Consider the following 22856-nt stretch of genomic DNA (forward strand, 5'->3'; position numbering starts at 1 on the left):
ATAGCATTCAACTAACAAACATAGCAATTTTTTTTCCAGTTCCCTTATCATCATCACCATCCCATTTCATCTCTGACTCTCCATTTGGAGAACTGGAAAATGCCACCACTTTCATTGTCAATAGTAAGGTTACATTCCAATTATTTTCTAAAAAGTCTGTGCATACATGATAGATTCTTATCATTCCAGGAAGAAGCTCTACTTCTGATGTTCTAAACACATACAAGTCTCCATTCTGTCATCAGGCCTTTCTTAACAAAGGGCTTAGTAAATCCATGGGATTTCTATCTATCAAAGACACTCAAGATGAGGAAGATTATTTCAAGGACCTGTCATCAGATAATAACTCTGGACAAGAAGATTCGGAAAAGTCCTGTTCCCCTTACCCGTTCAAATCTAGTGGCCCAGAAAAAAAAGCTGTCCCTGGCATTGACGTGCTTCCCAAGAAGAAGATCTGGGCTTCATCCATGGACTTGCTTTGCACAGGTGACAGAGACTTCTCTTCTGGGGAGACTGACAGATACCAACGCCGTCTCCCTGAGGCGGTTACAGTGCGGACTTCAACCACTCCTAGAAAAAAGGAGGCAAGGTACTCAGATGGAAGCCTAGCCTTGGATATCTTCGGTCCTCAGAAAGTGGATCCAGCATTTCACACACGAGAATCGCCCACCTCCTCGGCAATATCAAGCGCTTTGGACCGAATCCGAGAAAGACAAAAGAAACTTCAGGTTCTGAGGGAAGCCATGAGTGTAGAAGGTTAGTAATTCTGTGTGTGTTTGAGAGAGAATTGAATCAAATGTTTACAATTGTGTTTTGAAATAAAGAAGGGTTATGAAACCATTCCATAAGTCTTATTTCCACTGCCAAACCTTTGTACCCAAGTCAGGCACTTTCTTCTTTGTCAGCTTCTGTTCCTCCTCCCACAAAAACCCTAACTAAAGTACACTGTTTCCAAAAGTCATCTTTGCTAAACATACCCGGTCCAGCCACCTCTCAGTATTTTAGGTAGGCAGGGGCCGTGTTTTCAACTGCTTTTTAATCCTCCATAGCATCGTCTTTCATGCACCATCTTGTGGGAGGCTTCCATAAAGGACTGGTTCATGGAAATGAGATACAGTTAATCAAAATCAGTTATCCAAGGGAGTCAGCATAGCCTGGTGATAGTGCAGTGGTCTGGAATGACGCTTAGATCCATGTTTTTATTTATTTTTGTTTAGATCTCTGTTTTTTGAAATCACAGTATTTAGGTTTATCAGCTTAGAGTCAGGCAGCCTAGGCTTGAATTATGTACTCCATTCAGTAGTGACGTGATCCTTACTTTAGCAATGGGGCTTAATCATGCCAGGTCTTAGGTTAGCCTATGTATGTGTGTGTGTGCTTAATCACTCACTCGTGTCCAACTCTTTGCAGCCACAACAGGCTCCTCTGTCCATAGCATTCTCCAGGCAAGAATACTGGAGTGGGTTGTCATTCCCTTCTCCTGGGGATCTTCCCAACCTAGGGACTGAAGCCAGGTCTCCTACATTGTAGGCAGATTCTTTACTGTCTGAGTCACCAGGGAACTTAATAAAAATAAATTAATTTGGTGATGAATGTAAAATGATTAATAAATTATTATGAAACTACTATGGGGGCATAAGATGACTTTATAAATTACCAATTCTTATTATTTATAGGGGAATGCTCTTTCAAAAATACTTGATTGATACACAAAGCACAGTATATTGAATAGAATAAAATTGTGTTCTAGTCATATGGATAGAGGCTACTTTTAGTACAGATAGCTGAAACAAAAAGCAAAGTAAGTGTTTTCAATCTCATCCTCTACATTTTTGAAGATTAAAGTTTTATATATGCCCCTTGATCACTAGACCCCTTGGACATAACTGATTAAGGGGCTTTAAGGTGCTTCTAGTTCAGTGAGAGTAGTAACGTAATGAAGGGTCATATGTATTCAGTATTTTTAAAATCAATGTCCTAGTTGAATGTTTTTAATTCATAGGTTGCCCTTAAAATACTCTGCTAAAGGTTTGTTCTGTTACTTACATTTCAAGCATAGTTCTAGAACTGAAAATACATTCCACATTGTGCTTTAATTCTCACAAATGAAACGTTGCATTTTTTTTCAACATAGGAATTTCATATTAGTGAGGAAATTGGAATTATGGAGGAAATTATTGAACATTTAATTACTCCTATAGGTTTGTATATAATTGCACTTTTATAAGCATTAGCCTGCGTTATGAGATAGTTGAGTATAACCTGGATCTAAAAACTTTCAAAGTCATGGACTTGCCTGGTCATCCAGTGGCTAAGACTCTTGAGATCCCAATGCAGGGGCCCAGGGTTCGATACCTGGTCAGGGAACTAGATCCTGCATGCCTCAACTATGGTGAAGTTAAATAAATATCTAAAAGCTCTCAAAGACAGAAAATGAAAAATTAGAAATTTATTTTATGCATGATTTCACTGTTTAAGTCTTAGAGTTGTGACAGCAAAAAGTAGTCACTTTGTAGCTTAAAATAAAGTCTCTCTTTTCAGAAGTTGTATTTTATGACTATTTAGTGTTATACCACAGCTAACATATGAATATAATTTAGCTTCACATTCTTATGAGCATTCCCTCATGGAGACATTTATATAAATAAATTCTGCCCATTGTTGGGGGGAGGGGGACAATCCTTCAGTGATTCAAACAGATAAGACCATGATCGTCTCAGAATATAAGGAGTGAATATACACACCAATTTAGATGGCTTTCTAACATTTAAGGGGTTCACTGGTATCTTTTCTTAACATGTGAATATTAAAATTGTTGTTATTGTTCAGTAGCTAAGTCATGTCCCATTCTTTGTGACCCCATGGACTGCAGCACACCAGGCTCCCCTGTCCTTCAGTATCTCGTGGAGTTTGCTCAGATTCATGTCCATTGAGTTGCTGATGCTAGCTAACCATTTGCTGCCCCCTTCTGCAGGTAGTAGTTTGGCTATGTGAAGTCTGAGAGAAGTGTTTTTACATTTGAACCTTGGTTGAGAGTTAAATAGTAAAAACATCAAAACTTTGGTGAAAATATTTTTTAAAATTATATTACAGTAAATAGTCAGTTTAACATGTTTTCTTTGAATATATAATTTATAGGAATTTCCTATAAGCAAAACTCCATCATGGTTTGCATGTGCATGCATGTATGTGTAAGTGTAAAGAAACTCAAATAGATCAACTTGTTTTCAGATATGCATATATACATATATATCTGTAAAGATAATATATTGAGTTGGCCATAAGGTTACAACCCAAATGAAATTTTTGGCCAACCCAGTATAATCTGTATAGACCCTTATTTGTTCAAAATACTAACTTGTTATGCCCCTCACCAAAAAACTTTCTGAATTGAAAAATTTTAGGTTTATTATAAGAGATACAAAAAAGGAAAAGATTTCCTTTTAAAAGTAAGATAAAATATGCTTTCAATTATTTGATGTGGGACAGTTTTTATCCTGAAATCTGTCTTTGGCATTAAGAGAGTTTTCAGAAGCTTTTGCTCCCACAAAATATCTACCAATTTTTTCCCTAGAGTATATTTCATAACCAAATTAAAGTAAACAAAATAGAACACCATGAAAATGTTGATTTATTATGGAAATACTTGTACCGCCTTAAATAAGCTGCATTATTATGTAGTAGTAATAAATTATGTTTGTTTTTGACTAAAAGCATTGTTTGAAAGGAACATTTGAGGTTTGGAATTCAAAAGCAATAATTCTTACTAGTTATTTAGTTGAGTAACTTGCTGGTTTTATGCTATGCTGTCTTTTTGTAAAGGTAAAATAATTTATGTTGGCTGTGCAAAGTACAGATTGTTAATATGAAGAGTTTAGCTAGTATACTAAGAAGAAAAAAGAATGGAAAATAACAAACCACTTATTATTTAATTCTTACGAAAAATAGGCTTCATAGATCCCTTTCATGTGCAACAAATCAAGCAGAACAGTGGACATTATTCATGTGCCCATTTTCTTGTACACCTTTCTCTTGAAACATTCCTATTTTAAAGCATTTAAAAGTTATAATGCTCTGTACAGTTTTTGTGATCTTTACAATTGAAAGTTGTCACTGAGGATCAGTAATTTTAGAATTAGAAGAGGTTTTAGAGCGCATGTGCTTGAGCATGTGAAGATTTAATAGCATACCCAGAATCACATAACTGGTTAGTGATAAAATTTCCATCATTATGGGAGATTGTAAATTTCCATCACAGATTTGGCATTCCAGTCTAAGGATTTCTCACTACATGTTACCTCCTAATTTTTAAAAGAGATGTATTACAGTGTCCAGTGGGATAATATACAACCAGAAGAAAAGAAATTGCTAAATTTCAGTTCATTCTCAGGGGCCCATTCATGAACTGATGGAAAAGACTGTTATCTCCTTCCACCTCAAATGGATAGCTGTTTCCTTTAGCCCAGGCCCCATCCTCTTAAAAGGAACCTGTACCTAAATCACTTCCACAGCATCTTCTCAGCTGACAAAACCAACCAGCCAACTAGCACAAGGGAGACCAGACTTTAAAATCATGGGGTAGTGCTGGAAGGAACTTGGGTACCATTTTAAACATCTCATTTTCAGGCATCATCAGACCCCTTAGGTCTCTTCTTAATAACATTATATAATTTTTAATAAAAGTATTTCATTATGAAATAAAGGCTCATTTGGGTCTCCCTTCAATAAACCATTCTGGGTGAGGGGTTGAGATGGAGCTCCATTTCACCATGTAGCAGACAGAGGGATTTTATTTCCCTTTTTGGGGTAGTGTTTTGATGGGGCTCTATTATTGCAGGATCTGTAAAATGGTTATCCAGTTCCTGATGACATAAGAGAGTAAGCTATCAAAAAGCAATGGTTATTATTAAGTGCTCTGATTTCTTTGGGAACAAAATAAAGTTAAGAACAAGAAAGATTCCAAGGAAGAAATTGTAGTTGAAATTTAAAAATTATAAATAAAAGATTATTACTAAGATTATTAATCATTTTCTACATTCATAAAGCCTTTGCATACTGTTCATGGGGTTCTCAAGGCAAGAATATTGAAGTGTTTGCCATTCTCTTATCCAGTGGACCATATTTTGCCAGAACTCTCCACCATGACCCATCTGTCTTGGGTAGCCCTGCAGGAGATAGTAAAGGACAGGGAAGCCTGGCATACTGCATTACATGGGGTCGCAAAGAGTTGGACATAACTTAGCAACTGAACAACAACATTCATAAAGCAGTAGAGGAGAGGCAAGAAAGAACATAGTTTTAAAATTTGATGTCATCCCCCCCTTTTTTTGTTTTTTGCTTTATTCTTTTCATTTCACTCTTTCCACCTTAGCATAGGACTGTCCTATTCTGCTCTTTTCCTTCTTCATTTCCAGGCTTTTGTTTTCCATCTCTCTCTGCTCCATCTCAAGAGCTGAGAAATCGTCTGCTTTCTAATGAGAGTTTCTGTCCCTGTGTTGTTTGTGGGGTAATTACCACACACTCCCTGTCCATCGCTCTGTGGGTTGGCAGCACATTCCTGATTGTGAGAGACTGACTTGGAACCGGTACTGTGAGTATAGTATGAACAGCAGTCCACACCCTGGGTGGGGACCGTGAATAGCATTTTGCTTACAACAGTCAAGACTCCCCTGCATTCTGTGTAATACTAGAAGGGAGAGGATAAACAACAGATACAGTTGAATTCTATAAAAGTGACTGTGGTTAAATAGGACTAATTTAAGGAGTTTAAAGTCAGCCCATTGTACGTCATGTCTAAGTTAAGTGCCGTCTCCCTTCTTTCAATGCTGTGTCTTCTGGTCTAGCCTAGTTTTGCTCTTCTGTGACTTCTCTGTGAATGCAGCTTAAACTCTCTTGTGCAACTAGAGTATGTAAACACTCAAGTATGTGAGGCTGTTCTCATTATTGCAGCATCTAATACGTCCTTTCCATTCATGTTCATTCCATTGAACTTGAAAGCGCGTGTATTTTTATAGTTACATTTCAGAAAAGCAAGAGGGTGGATTCATAAATGTTACAGTTCATCATATTGGATGCTACTAGTGACACTTTATAGGCTTCCCTGGTGGCTCAGATGGTAAAGAATCCACCTGCAATGCAGGAGACCTGGGTTTGATCCCTGGCTTGGGAAGATCTCCTAGAGGAAGGCATGGCAATCCACTCCAGTATTCTTGGCCTGGAGAATCCCCATGGACAGAAGAGCCTGGTGGGCTGTAGTCCATGGGGTCACAGAGTCAGACACAACTGAGTGGCTAAGTACAGTGACATTTTATGGAGAGAGAGAAATGATTTCAATTTCAGTTTAAAAAATTTTTGTCTTTCTTTTCTAAGAGCCTGAACTAGTAAAGATGAGCTACTCTGTTTTTTATTTCCTTCACTATATTTCCCTCTGGATAGCACCCCTCCCCTCCAAAAAAATAAAGATTGTTATTTGGATTACTCCCTGAACTTAAATAATTTAAATAATCAGTTTCCATAGAAGTAAATATGTGAATAAACAGGGATTTTGTATGTTAGTCAAATATCACATGTATTTAAGTATTAATGACTGAATAATTACACTGAGATACAAATACATTTAGTATCTCTGAAGAACACACTAGTATAAATGGATTCAGCAACTTAGCCGGAAAGAATCAAGTGCCCACTGTGTTTCCACAGCTGATGAAATTTTTATTTTATTTATTTATGGCTTCATCCCACAGCATGTGGGATATTACCCAACCAAGGATCAAATTTGCCATTCCTTCATTGGAAGCACAAAGTCTTAAACCCTGGGCTGCAGAGAAGTCCCGAGGTTTGTATTTTAGACCAGCATTGTCCAGTAGAACTTCTTCGGTGGAGGAGAAGTACTTCATCTACAAATTCCAGCTAAGTAGACTGGACGTAAGGTTACAGGTCACAGGTGGCTGGTGAGCATATGCTTTCTAGCTAATGCAACTACGGAACTGAATATTTTATTTAAATTACATAGCAACACAGGGCAGCTTCAAACCATTCTCATATAGAACTAGTCCAGTAAAAAAATACCAGTGTTCAATGGAGGAAAAATTGGCTTGAGAAGCATTTGAGAAGAGAGACACAGTAAGTTACTCTTTAGCTCAAAAACAACAGAGAATAGACATTTGCTTCTTTGATTTATCCAAGTGGAAAAATGAAACTGCATTTTTGAACACTAAGGAAAGTTACAAATGAAACCGAAACAAATGTTCCAGTGTCTATATTCATAGTAATATAATACTGATTTTGGAGTCCACAGAAATCCATGGCTACTTTATCAGAAATTTAGAGACCTAATTTAAATCTAACTCATACATAGTTAACATAGACCCAGTTTGGCTTTGATATAGAAACCATCTGAAAAGCATGGACTAATATGTATTAAGGGAAATTTAAAATAGAGCTTACTGGTAATGAGTATCAGCACAAGTTTTAAGACCCAACAGTTTGGGGGTTTTTTTGGCCACACCATGTGTCATGTGAGGTCTTAGTTCCCCAACCAGGGATCTGTGGGCTCAGAATCTTAACCACTGGACCACTAGGAAAGTCCCAAATTCAGGGTTTTTATTTTTTTTTTTTTTTCTTTGTTGTTGTATTTTTGGTCACATAGCATGTGGTAAATCTTAGTACCCTGACCAAGAATTAAACCTGCATTCCTTGCATTGGAAGCATGAAGTCTTCACCACTGCACCACCAAGAAAGTCCCCCAACAGCTATAGCCTCCAAAATATTTCTTCATTTCATCCCAGGCTCTCAGTTCCTTTTATTGTCCATGGACTGTAGAACTAGCTTTCTAAATTGATCTCTTAGCTATAATTTGTCCTCCATTTCCCTGCCGTGCAGATTTGAATACATTTCTTCTCTGCCTGCAGTCAGTTAATAACTTTTCATCAGTTGAGCAGGATAAAATTCAAGCTCCTTAGCTTATGGCATTTAAGGCTTTCCATTATCTCCATTATCGTTTCTCTCCAGCTTTACCCTTTTGCATTTCCCATCTCACAAGTCGCTCCAGCAATATATGTGTTCTCTCTCCCTCCTTCCCCAACTTCCTCCCCTAATACGTGCCATTCTGTATTATCATGATTTTATTAATGCAGCTTTCTGCCTTTAGACTTTAAACTTCCTCTCATCTTCACACTTCAGGATGATGGCCTGCATTTTTCACTGAAATTATTTGTTTTGAGGAGCTTGTTTCTCCTCTTGTAGACACCAGAATTTTGCCCTGGTCTAATTCATGGCTATATCCTTGGTGTCCACCACTCTGCCTGACATATAATAGATACTCAATTAATCTAAGCTGAATATTGCAACATGGCTCTTACCACTAAATATTTAGTGTATTCAGTGGTGCTATTTCGAATACAGAATACAATAATATTCTCTGAATTATACTACATAGTGAGGAGAAATCTCACCTTCATCTCCTGTTTTGTCCAGCTCTAAGAGAAAATCACGTACTTGTCAGTCACAGCCTGACCAATCAACAGCAAATGCAGTCACTTTTCTTTAGAGCTCTGTACTGTTTGAAAGCTTTAGAGGGGACAGTTGAAGTCATGACAACAAAGGATGCTAGAGGATGCTAGAAGAGTGGTATAGCTGGCCTAGATTTGTGGCTACGATGTTATGCAAAACCCTTGTAGAGGAACTATTTACTCTTGTAGTAATCCTACTCTGCACAGATGTTCCATCTATAAAGTCATTTATATTTCACAGAATATTCCTCTCTTACCTTCCTTGTTTATATATATATATATTCATACTTACAGAGCTCCATTCCTCCTTGTTAAAAATTTTATTGATCATTTCTGGCTCTCAAAGAATTTTAGGATATGTTATCTTCCTGTGTCATGCAGTGTGATGTAATACAGAATACACTGGACTCTTGATCATAAAGAAGGTACAATCTCTAATCTCCAGAAGTTAACCCTCTAAAAAGAAAGCATAGAGAAAAACACTTGGCACATGAATACACTTACACAAAAGTAAGTGTTCTTACTTTTGTTTGTCTGCTTATTTGAATACTGAAATATTTTATTTGTTAGGAACCATAGCTATAAAAATGCAGGGGTTTAATTTTCTTTTTTTCCCCCAACAATTCTAGCGACAAAACCAGCCATCTTAGTGCATTTCTGTTTGAAACTTTTTTCTGTAATTTGGGTCATGTATTAAAGGAGATAAAGAAATGTCAGATTAAAAGTGCTTATTTAATTCCTGATGTTGCAATTGCCCGAGTCTCAATTTCTTCATGTTGCTTGTCTGAGCTTGAATACGTGTCACTTGTAAATGGTGCTTTTCGATTACACTTTGTTCTGGCTTAGGTTCATTTTAACATGAAGATTGTAGATTCTAGTGTTTCATCTAAAACAGCTTTACGTAAGCACTGTATATCATGCAAGTCTTCATAACTCTGCGCCACAACTTTGTATGTTTAAAGTGTTAAGTGTGTTAAGTGTTGGTGGAAATTGTGGCTCTTAATTGTCAAGGATTTATGATAGAATACTGACCTGTTGAAAAACTGCCTTTTAACGTTGCTATGTAAAAGTGGAGTCAGTGCTCTATTAGAGTTGGCGTTTAGAGAATCCAGATTAAAGGACAGTAAAATATTTGTCAAATTTTTATACATTGTCATCTGGCCTGAAGATGGTATACTCTTAATTATGGTAAATTAATACTAGAAATTAAAAGATACTGTCAGAGAATGTATGATTACAGAATCTCTATAACTAGACTTTATCCAGATTTTTTATTATTAAAATATAATTGCTTTACAATATTGAGTTAGTTTCTGCTGGACAATGAAGTAAATCAGCCATATGTATACATATGTCCCCTCCCTCTTGGATGTTCCTCCCACCTCCATCCCACCCCTCTAGGTAATCACAGAGCACCCAATTGACCGTCCTGTGCTTTATAGTGGGCTCCCACTAGCTATCTACTTTACACGTAGTATCATATGTATATGTCAGTCCTAACCTCCCAATACATCCCACCCTCCCTTTCCTACCCCCACATCCACGTCTGTTCTCCTCATTAATTCTTTAAGCCGTTCTTCTGCAGTCCCTATTTGTCTCATCCTCTCACCACTATTCAACAGATTGCTTTCAGGAGACCCTGTGTTCCTCTGTCTTTATGTATCTACATTACACACACACATACGCACACACACTGAATTTGGTGCTGCTGTTTTGGTGACGTGTATCCAGGCTAATTTTATTCTCCCATTTTTTTCTTTTGCACTCATTATTATTTCTACGTTAAGATTCTTAATTCCAACTTCAAATTCCATGTCTAAAAACTATCCTTGTAGGAAGTCAGAGACGGAAATCATGTAGTGAAATGAGGAATAATCATAATCCTAAAGGAATTCTAGTATTTGGATTTCTACAATGTAGATTTCATTTAAATATTTACTAGCTGAGAAGGTTGCAAACCAAACATTAGATACTGAATCTAATTTTACTCTACAAGTCAAATGAATTCAGTTCTCCAATTGTAACGGTGACAGCTTGAAATTTTGCTTACAGTTTTAGCACTGCTGTGAAAGTAACTACATGTATATTATATAAAATGGGTATTTGAATATTCTTAACAGGTTCATTGCACATGACTTAAGAACTTTGGCATTCAGAAAACTTTGTAATGGCCTACGTGGCTCAGAGGTTAAAGCGTCTGCCTCCAATGTGGGAGACCTGGGTTTTATCCCTGGGTCGGGAAGATCCCTTGGAGAAGGAAATGGTAACCCACTCCAGTATTCTTGCCTGGAGAATCCCATGGACAGAGAAACCTGGTAGGCTACAGTCCATGGGATCGCAAAGAGTCGGACACAACTGAGCAACTTCACTATTCACTGTGAATACTTAGGAGCACTTAGAAGCATCTCTTGTTTTGTTTTGTTTTTTTAAGTCTAAAACTTTCTAATTAAAATAACAGTTATTAGATTTTGTTGATGCTGGGAGATGAGTACATATGAGGACTTACTGTATACTCTTTGTCTTCATGTCTGTTAAGTTTTCATAATAAAAAGTTGTGTTTGTTTTTTTTAAATCACTTGGTTAATACCACATTCCTAGGATCTGGACCAAACCTAAATGCTAATATTATACATTTAAGTGTAGACAGAAAACATCTGTGTTGTTGGGTTCCTCCGAAAAGAAGTTATTAATAATGTTAGGATCTTGTGGAAAATTAGAGATTACCCTTCTTTTGTTGACTAGATCAGAGGAATAAAGCCTGTATCTATCTAGTTGGTATCTTTTAGTGTTAGTCGCTCAGTCGTGTCCGACTCTTTGTGACCCCATCAGCTATAGCCCACCAGGTTCCTCTGACCATAGAATTCTCCAGGCAAGATTACTGGAGCAGGTAGCTATTCCCTGCTCCAGAGGATCTTCCTGACCTGGAACTGAAGCCACACTCTGCTGCACTGCAGGCAGAGTCTTTACCGTCTGAGCCACCAGGGAAGCCCAGAGTTAGTGTCTGCCGGGTGCCTTTTGTGTAGGTCGTCAGAAAGTCAAGAAGTGTTTCTTTCCAGATGATCTGGAAAATATGCCACTCCATATGCACCAATGCAGATGATCTTGGTAAAGGAAATGTAATTTATTAATAATTCATGAAACTGTTACATTTACCATTCAGAAATGGAAAGCTTAGAAGGCTAATCTTTCTCATAAGCACAACTGAGTAGTAAATTTTGACTGAAAACTGAAATCTGATTAAAGCCTTCTTATAAGCATGACTGAGTAATAAATGTTGCCTGGGAACTTTAATATCGTTAGATCTGCCCTGCCGTTGCGTGAAAGGAACATGGCTAACAACAATTTTTTTTAAAGATACATTCCAGAATACAAGAAGCTCACAAAAGATCTCTACCACTTAATTAACATAGATACACCACTCCTGTTTTGTTTTGTTTTTTAATCTGAGTTTAATGTTTGTTTTAATTGGAGGAAATTTGCTTTACAATGTTGTTGATTTCTGCCATACAACAATGCAAATCAGTCATAATTGTATATGTATGCCCTCCCTCTTGAGCCTCTTTGCTTTCCCACCATCCCACCCCTCTAGGTCATCACATCCCTCCTCATTTAGAAGAGGGATAAAAAGGTCTTCCTACCCTCAATTGTCCTGCCACACTAGTCATCCAGTTCATGTTTCTGGGGTGCTTGTGCCCAGTTACTCTGAAGTGGTAAACCATTGTGAGCCAATGTCCTTCCCCCCCCCGGTGTGGTACTGAGAACATTTAAAGATAACAGTTCATCTAGGGAAGATGATTTATTGTTATATTTTTAAGAGGGTTTGTCAAAGTTACATTAATTTGTCTTACAGAGGAATCCAAGGGTTGAAAAAAGTTTACTAGTGTTGTCAATAAAGGAAACAAGGAGGAAAAAGGAACCAAAATATAGGCAAGCTGAGAACAAAGAATATGGACCTGTGAAATAATGCAAGAACAATTGTAAAGCACCACCAAAGAATAGAAATTGAAACTAAAATTTACTCTCGTATAGCCACTTTGCAGAAATAGATATGAAACAGTAAATTCATGAAATTGTTGTTGCAGGGCATAGATGACTGAGGTTCTCTACTCTGTCTACTGAATAGGTTATTGCAACTTTAAACTTTTCTTTGTGAGGTAAAACTATATTGCCTCCATCCATGTGGGTCTTCTCTTTGGCCTTGTTGGTTTTACCGTCCTATAGGTTACAATGCCAGGTTTGGCATTTGGTCAAGTTACCTTGGGAAAATCCCTCAAAACTTTTCCATGGAAGTTCTGTACAACAAAAGAAAAAGTTCTTTGGTGCTCCTTGAAAATAGCGTTCTTCTTACATAATCATTTAACTATGTTCATTAAATTTAAGTAGTATTAGATAAAGCTAATATTTGATATCTTCTATAATCCTTTCAAATCATGTACCTCTTATACCAGAGGAATTTGTTTTGTTTTGTTTTTTATTTTACCATGTCACTTCCTGTGGTAGCATGGAATCCTTTATTTTTTTTTAAGTGCTGGTCAGTATTTGTATTTTCAATTCCAAAGCTCTTTTAATTATAGTTTTATTTGACACTTACATCCACTGTATACAAAGCTGGACAAAGTAGGAGTCACCTATATTATGCCTGCTTCTCCAGGTAAACATTGTTACAAGAACAATACACAATATCCTCTCCGTCAAATCCATGGCCATTTATCCTCCTACTCCTCCTGGCATGACGTCTACCCTTTGTCTCAGCATGACCTCCCATTTTTTCCAGCCATCATTTTCATCCTGATTCTACAAGCCTGTTTTCTGTGGTGCCATTTAATGATTTCATTCACTCTTCTCTCTCTTTTTTTTTTTTTTTTTTCTTTTTAATAAGCTCTCTTAAAATACCTTCTAGTGCAAGGGAATAATTCATTTTGTGAAATACCTGCCCTCAAGTTTACAAACTAGTAAAAAAAGAAGCCCTCACTTCTGTTGATCATCTGTTACCTTGCATCCCACACCACTCCTCGGGTATTTCCCATTTTTCTGCTTTCTCCAGTGCCTAGAAAAAGCCACACAACTATTCTGATTGGCTTCAGTAAAATTCATGCATTCTAGCCTCATCTAAACTCTCATTGCTACATAAAAGCTTTCACATGTATTTGCTGACTCTTATCACACTCTTCACAGCAGAATTTCTTTAGTCGTCTAGGGAAATGGTTTACTTTCCTTGCCAGGAGTGAGGCATATTTCTAGTACAGATTTCTTAGGATTCCCTCTGTTTTTTCACTCCTTTCTTTGTTTCCTTTCTCTTGAGAAGGAAAGGTTCTTCCTCCTACATTAGCCATCTTATGTATGTTGGGTCTTTTCCCATCTCCTGTTTTTCCTTCACATTTTTCCATCTGTATTCCCGAAGAGAGGTCTATGTTTTTCACGATTCTAACAAGTCAGAACCTATGTCTTCACAGCATGTAGAGCTACTGCTTGTAAATGAAGTCGTGGATCAACTTAGGAAAGGCTTTGAATACTAAGGAGACGTTAAACTCTATCTTTAAAACTCTAGTTTGAAGAAGTTTAAGAAATACAGCCACGTGCTCAGATTTTCGTTCCTGGAAAGTTCACTTTCTGTAATGTGCGTTATAATGTGAGACAAGCAAGACTGCAGAAAGGGGAATCTAGGACAGTTAAAAGTAGTCCAGGCATGAGACTTATCATGGAATTATCATCTATGGTAGTGATCACAGAAGAGTGAAGATGAGGGGCTGAGGCAGAAACATTGAGAAGGTAGAATTTAGATTTCAGTGGAGTTCTTCCTCCCTCATACACACTGCACAACCCTGCACAGACCCCCACCCACTCCCGGTACTTACTTATCTCATTCTGGTGGAACTAAATGTCCCATCTTGAGTATTTTGTATTTCTACATTAAAAAAAAAAAACAACTTTTTATTGTATTGGTGTATAGCCAATCAACAATGGTGATTAACAATGTTGTGATAGTTTCAGGTGGACAGCAAAGGGACTCAGCCATACATTTATATGTATCCATTCTCCCCCAGTCTCCTCCCATCCAGGCTACCACGAAGCATTGAACAGAGTTCCTTGTGCTACACAGTACATCCTTGTTGGTTATGCATTTTAAATATAGCAGTGTTGTACTTCTGCATTTTATATTATTTGAGCCTGGGGCTGGGTCTCTGGATTTTTCTATCCCTAATAGCACCTGAAACAGAGAATGATGTTTATAAAGCATCTGCTCTGTTCTAAGAGTTTTGCATATGAATTCAGTTAATGCTACAATAACCTTAGGAGATGCGTATTTCCCTTATACCCTCTTTGCAATTGAAGAAGAGTCACAGGAAAGTTAAATTCCATCCCCAAATCGTGCACTTGGTGAGTAGTAGACCTGAGATTCAAACCCAGGCAATATGGCTTCAGAGTCCAGGCCCCTAACCAGGATGCCAAACCACCTCAAAACTGTCGTCACATTTTTAAAGGACCATCCAGTGATTAGTAAATTTAAAGCAATAGATGTTCTGGTCTCACAAGAATAAATGTAGTGCTTTATATGATTGTGGAACAGCTAATAAGATTGCTTTCTAATGTTTTTGTTTTAATCCTTTCAGAACCAGTTCAAAGATACAAAACTTACCACAGTGATCTCTTTAGTACGTCCAGTGAAAGTCCATCTATTATTTCCTCTGAATCGGATTTCAGGCAAGGTAAGAAGCATCTGAACAAGCAAAAGATTCATAAGAAACCATGATTGTGCTGTTTGATTCCACTTATACCAGATACCAATGGCACCCCACTCCAGTACTCTTGCCTGGGAAATCCCATGGACGGCGGAGCCTGGTGGGCTACAGTCCATGGGGTCTCAAAGAGTCGGACGCTACTGAGTGACTTCACTTTCACTTTTCACTTTCATGCACTGGAGAAGGAAATAGCAACCCACTCCAATGTTCTTGCCTAGAGAATCCCAGGGACAGGAGCCTGGTGGGCTGCCGTCTATGGGGTCTCACACAGTTGGACATGACTGAAACGACTTAGTAGTAGTATACCAGATACCTAGAATAGTCAAATTAATACTGTCAGAAAGTTCTTTCGTAGATGCCAGGGCGGGGAATGGGGAGTCAGTGTTTGATGGGGACAGAGTTTCAGTTTAGGAAGGTGAAAAATTTGGGAGATGTATGATGGTGAGTGTTGCAAAACAATGTGAATGTACTTAGTGCCACTGAACTGTACAGTTAAATATGGTTAAAAATAGTGCGTTTTATATTATGTGACTTTTACCACAATTAAAAAAAAGTTTAAAAAAGAAGCTATGATTTTTGTTCTCTTTCGGTAGTGTTGAGATATAAGGTGTGAAAAGAATAATTCTATATAAAAAATTTAAATTACAAAAAGCTTCCAATTACTCATTTTAACCATTATAGGTACTTAAGGGCTTCCCTCATAGCTCAGTTAGTAAAGAACTGGCTTGCAGTGCAGGAGACCTGGATTCAATTCCTGGATCAGGAAGATACCCCAGAGAAGGAAATGGCAACCCACTCCAGTATTCTTGCCTGGAGAATCCCTTGGACAGAAGAGCCTGGCAGGCTATAGTCCATGGGGTCGCAAGAGTCAGACATGATTTAGTAACTAAAACCACCATAGGGACTTAATAGCAGTTTCATCAAACAGCAGTGTAGTCATTTTCATATGAGAGGACATAATTCATTGTTTTCAAAAATAAAATGACTGCCACTAAAAAGTTTAATGACATTATATCATTGATTTGATTATATGAATATGATTTGTGAAAATTACCTTATGTGTCTTCTGAGTGCTTATGTTTTAAATAAGATTATTTCATATTTTTATGACTTGTGCTGTTCCTTTTCATTCACAATTAGTGAGAAAAAGTGAAACTTCAAAGAGATTTGAATCCAACAGTGGTCTCCCAGGCGTAGATGAAACCCCAAGTCAAGGCCGGCCACAGAGAGCAAGGTATGCAATATGAAAAAATGGTGATATATTTCCAGTTGCTTGTGGTTTTTTTCTTCATTAGAATCAAGGAGAATTATTTTTTAATTATTCTCTTCCCCCTGTTTTCTCCATTTTCCTTTTCTTCCCTCCTCTTTAGGTTCTTGCAAATTCAATTATGTGAAAGATATTACAGCTGTTTGAGTTATTGGAATCTTTTAAAATTAGAATTGGCCCTGATTATTTTCATTTATGCTTGATTTTTTCTAATTATCAATATGAATATAAAATAACTAACAGTAAGGAAGTTCTAAAGGTATAGCATTAAACATCTATGAGAAGATATAAACTTTGATTTCTAAAAGAATAATGCTTTTTTCAAAAGATTACATGGGCTCAACAAGTAGGCTTTCAGTACTATTTGTTGAATGAATAATTAGTAGATTACTACTAAGTAATCTATTATGTGAAATCTATTATATAAAAAGTTAAGTTTTCACTACTTCACTGGATTAAAAGAAGCTATCTTACACTTAAACTTTTTTTTAAGTCCAGTTTGGACTGTTTAGAGTTCATTTTCATACTGAAACACTCAGCATACTTATAAGATGGCAGTTATTCTTGTGCTAGGGTTAAGATGGTGATATTATAACTATGGGTTGATTTACTTTGTTTGAAGTGAAATGTGTCAACTCAGTACTGAATATATTAATGTGTGTCTTCTTCATGTGTGCACAGATCCCTTACATGAACAGAAGCATATTGTTAAAGTTAAGCATTAATTTGAAATTCATAGTGTAATATTAGAGAATCAGAAGTTGCTTCAGAATTTACTACCAAACTATAGTAATACTTTTAAATTTGATACCTCAGTTCATTTGATTTAGGTACCATTATATACAAAAGGATCATTTGGAAATTAACAAAAACCTGCCCCTTAGCTGATTAATTCTGGCAGGCAAATGTTTCATACCCATAAACTATTAATAGTCCAGGTAACCCTACCCATGTGATTAAAGCAGACAGTTTATCCAGGGTTAACACTCCAAGTAATTACATACATTGCACTAAAATTATTCTGTAATATTCCAGTTTTATAAAATTTATGTCTTTTTCTCGTGTTCCTTTTTAAAATGTCTGTGATACTTTCTATGAGGAAAGTTCTAATCAGTATTCATTTGCCTAAAATGATATAATCTTCACATAATAGCATTGTGTATTACTATAACTCCTTTGTGGGAATAATAATTGCAATGACCCTATTTTGGTAATTTTAACCAAAGAGATTAGAGACAAAGATAGATCTATGCTTGATAGTAGATAGTTTTATTAAAGAAGCAAAACTGTTTGGAGATAACCAGCAATAAGAAGCAAATGTTGAATTGCACTAAGGTCTGTGTTGAATTGAGGAAGTCACTCCTGTCTATATATGTAATTTAGAGAAAGCTTATAGTTAATCTGATGCCTTTTTAGCTTAATCAAAAGAAGGAATAGAGAGCAATGGAAGAATTGTTGGAATTATATGTTAAAATTGATTGATTTTATAGTCAGTTTGCTAGTTATTTAGAAAACATATTCCTCCAAACAAAGTTATACTTCAGTTTTCTTGATAAGGTAACTCAAAAGCATGGGGATTATAAGAGAATCTTAGTTTTGACTGTTTCCAGTGTTTTTTTTTGGAAACAATAACATTAAAGTGTTAGCTCATCAGATCATAATTTAGTGATAAACTACTTTTATTTCACACTTTAAGATGGTAAAAAACACAACTTGATGTTCATAGCATCTGCATTAGATATAGGTGAAACAAAAATATTTCTTTCAAGAAGTTGACTGTTTTTGCTGTTTAGTCCCAACTTGTGTCCAACTCTTTGAAACCCCATGGACTTCTGCACACCAGGCTTCCTTGTCCTTCACTGTCTCCCAGAGTTCACTCAAACTCATATCCATACAGTCGGTGATGCCATCCAGCCATCTCATCCTCAGCTTCCCCCTTCTCCTCCTGCCCTCAGTCTTTCTTAGCATCGGGGTCTTTTCCACTGAGTTGGCTCTTCACATCAGGTGGCCAAAGTATTGGAGCATGCAGCTTCCAGTGAATATTCAGGGTTGATTTCCTTTAGTATTGAATGGTTTGATCTCCTTGAAGTCCAAGAGACTCTCAAGAATCTCCTCTAGTACCACGGTTCAAAAGCATCAATTTTTTTGGCACTCAGCCTTCTTTATGATCCAACTCTCACATGACTACTGGAAAAACCATAGCTTTGACTTTGTTGGCAAAGTGATGTCTCTGCTTTTTAATACGCTGTCTAGGTTTGTCATAGCTTTTCTTCCAAGGAGCAAGTGTCTTTTAATTTCATGGCTAGAGTCACCATCCACAGTGATTTTGGAGCCCAAGAAAATAAAATCTGTCACTGTTCCACTTTTCCCCTATCTATTTGCCATGAAGTAATGGGATAGGATGCCATGATCTTAGTTTTTGAATGTTGAATTTTAAGTCAACTTTTTCACTCTCCTCTTTCACCCTCATCAAGAGGCTCTTTAGTTCCTCTTTGCTTTCTGCCATTGGAGTGATATCATCTGCACATCTGAGGTTGTTGATATTGCTCCCAACCATCTTGATTCCAGATTTGTGTATTTGTTACATTTAATGTAAGATGCTAAAGTCTACTTCTTTTAGACTACCCCATCTCTTCCTGTCCAAGGAAAAACACATTAACTGAGGTATTGTCTAAATTCCTTATTCAAGTGCAGAGTTTTCTGTATATGTAGAAAGTCTGATAATATCTTTAACATGCCAGTACACAATCAGGAGGTTCTGTTTGTTCTTTAGGTCATGTATTTGTGAGATCTATAAATAGTTCTGTATTTAGATATGTTGCATGATTCTTTATAAAAATTTCCATTCCTTTATCTAGAATGAAATGGAAAAACAGATCCACACAGTGCTATTGATTTGTATCATAGTGGGTGGGAGGAGATTAACAGGAAGTTATGAGTCAGATCCATCAGACTGAGTAATTTTGGATTTTGAACTATCAAAAGTGTCTTTCAGTGACCAAAAAAAAGACATTCAAAGCTATTTTCCGAAGAGCATCTCTAAATTTTTTTTCTGTGTTAACTTTTGAAGTAAGGTTTTACATATTGCCATTCCTACTGCTTCAATGCTTATCTGTTTAATGATGTAACCTTTTTTTGTCTTGAAAGAACTTGTTTATTCATTCCTAAATCATCTAGGTTTTGTGAGTTTCTTGTTTGTTTGCATGTGTTTTGTCTATATTTTGTTCGTTTTTGTTTTGCTTCTCAAACGTTGCAATCAGATATTGTGATGGGACACACATCTTGTGATGATCAGTCACTTTTGTTATCTGTTTGTTGCTCTGGTAGAAAAGAATTTGAACAAGAAGGCTAATATGTTTGATGAAAATCACAGGTGTGGGTTAAAATATATAGATTCAAAGTTTTATCATTTTCCTTGACCCCCATTAAGTGAGAGCAAGCCATAAAATTATATTCAATCATTGGCTCAATAAGTGATTTTTGAATACCTACCTTGGAGAAGGTACTTCTGTGAATGGGAAATGAGATCATGAACAAGACCAAAAACTTCCCTCCAGAGATGTTATAGGGCTGAGAGATATCTGGTAAACCGCTAAAAAAAAATAAGTAATGCACCATCAGAATGTGATGGTATTTGGAAGAAAAATAAACCACGCTAAAGAGATAGAGACTGCAAGGATATGATGTCCAAGTTCTAGTTCACTTAGGTAGGCTGGTCAGAGGAGGCATCTCCTAAGGGTTAGGGTTAGGATTAGGATTAACTATTTTGAGTATAATGGGAGTCCATTGGATGGTTGAGACATAGAGAGCTATGATCATATTTACATTTTAATGGGATTACTCTGATCTATTCTGTGAGAAACAGATTACAGAAGTACAAGACCAGTTTGGAGGCGATCACAGTGCTCCATTTGAGATGCATACAGCACAGACTAGTTTGTTAGTAACAGAGAAGAGGTGGAAATAGATTTCTTCAAGGTTATGTCCTTAAGGATTTGCTGCTCATTCAGATGTTGGATTTGTAAGGAATCAAGAATGACTCCAGATTGTGTCCTAAGCAACCAGTGAATGATTGAGAGAGGGTTGCAATAAGGAACAAGTATCAAGAGTTTGGTTTTAGACATCTTAGGCTAAAGATGTATGTTCACATCCAAGTAGAACACTCACCTAAGCAGGTGAGTAGAATCAGAATTCAAGGGAGAGCCTGGAGTTATGGAAATATAAGGTAATTGAGGCCATGTGGCTACATGAGATCAGGTAAGTGTGAACTGTATATGCAGACTAGAAAAATCTGGAGGGTCTGAGCACTGTTGTAGTCTAACGTTGTTGTTGTTCAGTCACTAAGTTATGTCTGATTCTTTGTGACCCCATGGACTGTATAGCACACCAGGCTTCCCTTCTTTACCATCTCCCAGAGTTTGCTCAAACTCATGTCCATGAGTCAGTGATACCATCCAACCATCTCATCCTCTGTTGCCCCCTTCTCCTCGTGCCCTCCGTCTTTCCCAGCACCAGGGTCTTTTCCAATGAGTCAGCTGTTCAGATGAGGTGGCCAATGTTTGGAAGCTTCAGCTTCAACACCAGTCCTTCCAATGAATACTCAGGGTTGATTTCCTTTAGGTTTGACTGGTTTGATCTCCTTGCTGTCCAAGGAACTCTAAAGAGTCTTCTCCAGCAACGCAATTTGAAAGCATCAATTCTTCGGTGCTCAGTCTAACATTAAGAGATTAGAAATGAAGGAAGATCCCGAAAAAAAGAGTAAGGAGGAGCCAGTGAAGATTTTTTTTTTGGCTGTGCTGGGTCTTCATGGCTGTGCACGCTTTTCTCTAGTTGCAGCGGTGGTTGGAGGGGAGGCGGCTCCTCTCTAGTTGTGGTACACAGGCTTCTCATTGCAGTGGCTTCTCTTACACAGCACAGGCTCTTGGGTGCTTGGGTTTCAGTACTTGTGGCTCATGGGCTCAGTAGTTGTGGCTCACGAGATCAGGGGCCCCATAGTATGTGAGATCTTCCTGCGTCAGAAATCGGACCCATGTCTCCTGCATTGCCAGGAGGATACTTAACCACTGAGCCACCAGGGAAGCCCCAGTATTCAGATGTTTAATGACTGAATAACTATGTTATATGGTGCTTGGAGGTCAAGTAAGATGCAAACTAAGAATTACCCTTTGGCTTTGATTACACTGAAGGCAGTCTTTTCTGTGACTGGTTTTGGTGAACTGGTAAGGACTCAAACTATGGGTCTGAGTCCAAGAGAAGGTGGAAGATGAAGTGGAGATAAAATTTAAAAGACCCACACTTTTGAAGAAACTTACTCTAAAAGAGAGCAGAAAAATGAAATAGAATCTAAAAGGGGATATGGCACCAAAGAAGAGTGTTTTTGTTCTAAGTAGAAAACAGTACAGCATGTTTGTATAACATGAATGACCTAGTGGACAAGACGGATGATGCATGTGAGAGGGCAACTGCAGGAGCGAAGCCTCTGGGTAGGGAAGAGGGTTGGAACCCCATGCACAGTAGGGGTTTGAGGCCTATGTACGTGTGCAGGAGATCTATCCATTGTAACAGAAAAGATCAGAACATAGATCTGGAAAGTCTGGTGGTAGAAGGATAAGGAAGTTGTTTCCTGTTTGCTTCTTATTTCACCAAAAAAAATTGAAGAGAAGTCATCAGTTGAGAGAGAAGGAGGGAGGAAGTTTTGAAAGAACTTTGATAAAAAAAAAGAAAAGGAAAAAAATTAAATAGTTCTCTAAGAAAATGAATCATCATGAAGCACTGAGAACCTAGTGAGATCAGTCAGCATGGTTCTGCAGTTTCATGAGAGTTCAGGTCGTATGCCAAGAAACGATCTTCATGATGGGCTGTACAACTCAAGCAATGTGAGGGTTAGAGGGCGTTAATAGAATTACTGTATAACAGGTATAGAAACAGAGAAGGCAATGGCACCCCACTCCAGTGCTCTTGCCTGGAAAATCCGATGGACGGAGGAGCCTGGTGGGCTGCAGTCCATGGGGTCGCTAAGGGTCGGACACGACTGAGCGACTTCACTTTCACTTTTCACTTTCATACACTGGAGAAGGAAGTGGCAACCCACTCCAGTGTTCTTGCCTGGAGAATCCCAGGGACGGGGGAGCCTGGTGGGCTGCCGTCTATGGGGTCACATAGAGTCGGACACGACTGAAGTGACTTAGCAGTAGCAACAGGTATAGAAAATTTAACATCTTATGGAAAAACTCAAACTAACTTTTCGGCCTATCCAATACTAACTGATTTTATGACAGAAGTGGAATCAGATGAATTACTGAAGACTGTGTTGTACCCTGAACCATAATACTTGTAATA

The 22856-nt window shown here is 37.6% G+C and overlaps 1 protein-coding gene across 8 annotated transcripts in view; it reads left to right on the top strand.

Moving 5' to 3' along the window:
• PTPN13 (protein tyrosine phosphatase, non-receptor type 13) overlaps positions 1 to 22856 on the top strand; it is a 219810-nt gene that overhangs the window by 106280 nt on the left and 90674 nt on the right. For 7 of the 8 annotated variants that reach the window (XM_018049692.1, XM_018049694.1, XM_018049696.1 and 4 more), the window contains exons 7-9: positions 190 to 756; positions 15122 to 15217; positions 16391 to 16484. In XM_018049692.1, coding sequence (XP_017905181.1) covers positions 190 to 756; positions 15122 to 15217; positions 16391 to 16484 — 757 coding nt within the window. The remainder of the gene's footprint in view (positions 1 to 189; positions 757 to 15121; positions 15218 to 16390; positions 16485 to 22856) is intronic. The other variant, XM_018049697.1, reaches the window with a different exon arrangement.

This window comes from Capra hircus, chromosome 6 (genome assembly GCF_001704415.2).
Source record: "Capra hircus breed San Clemente chromosome 6, ASM170441v1, whole genome shotgun sequence".
NCBI lineage: Eukaryota > Metazoa > Chordata > Mammalia > Artiodactyla > Bovidae > Capra > Capra hircus.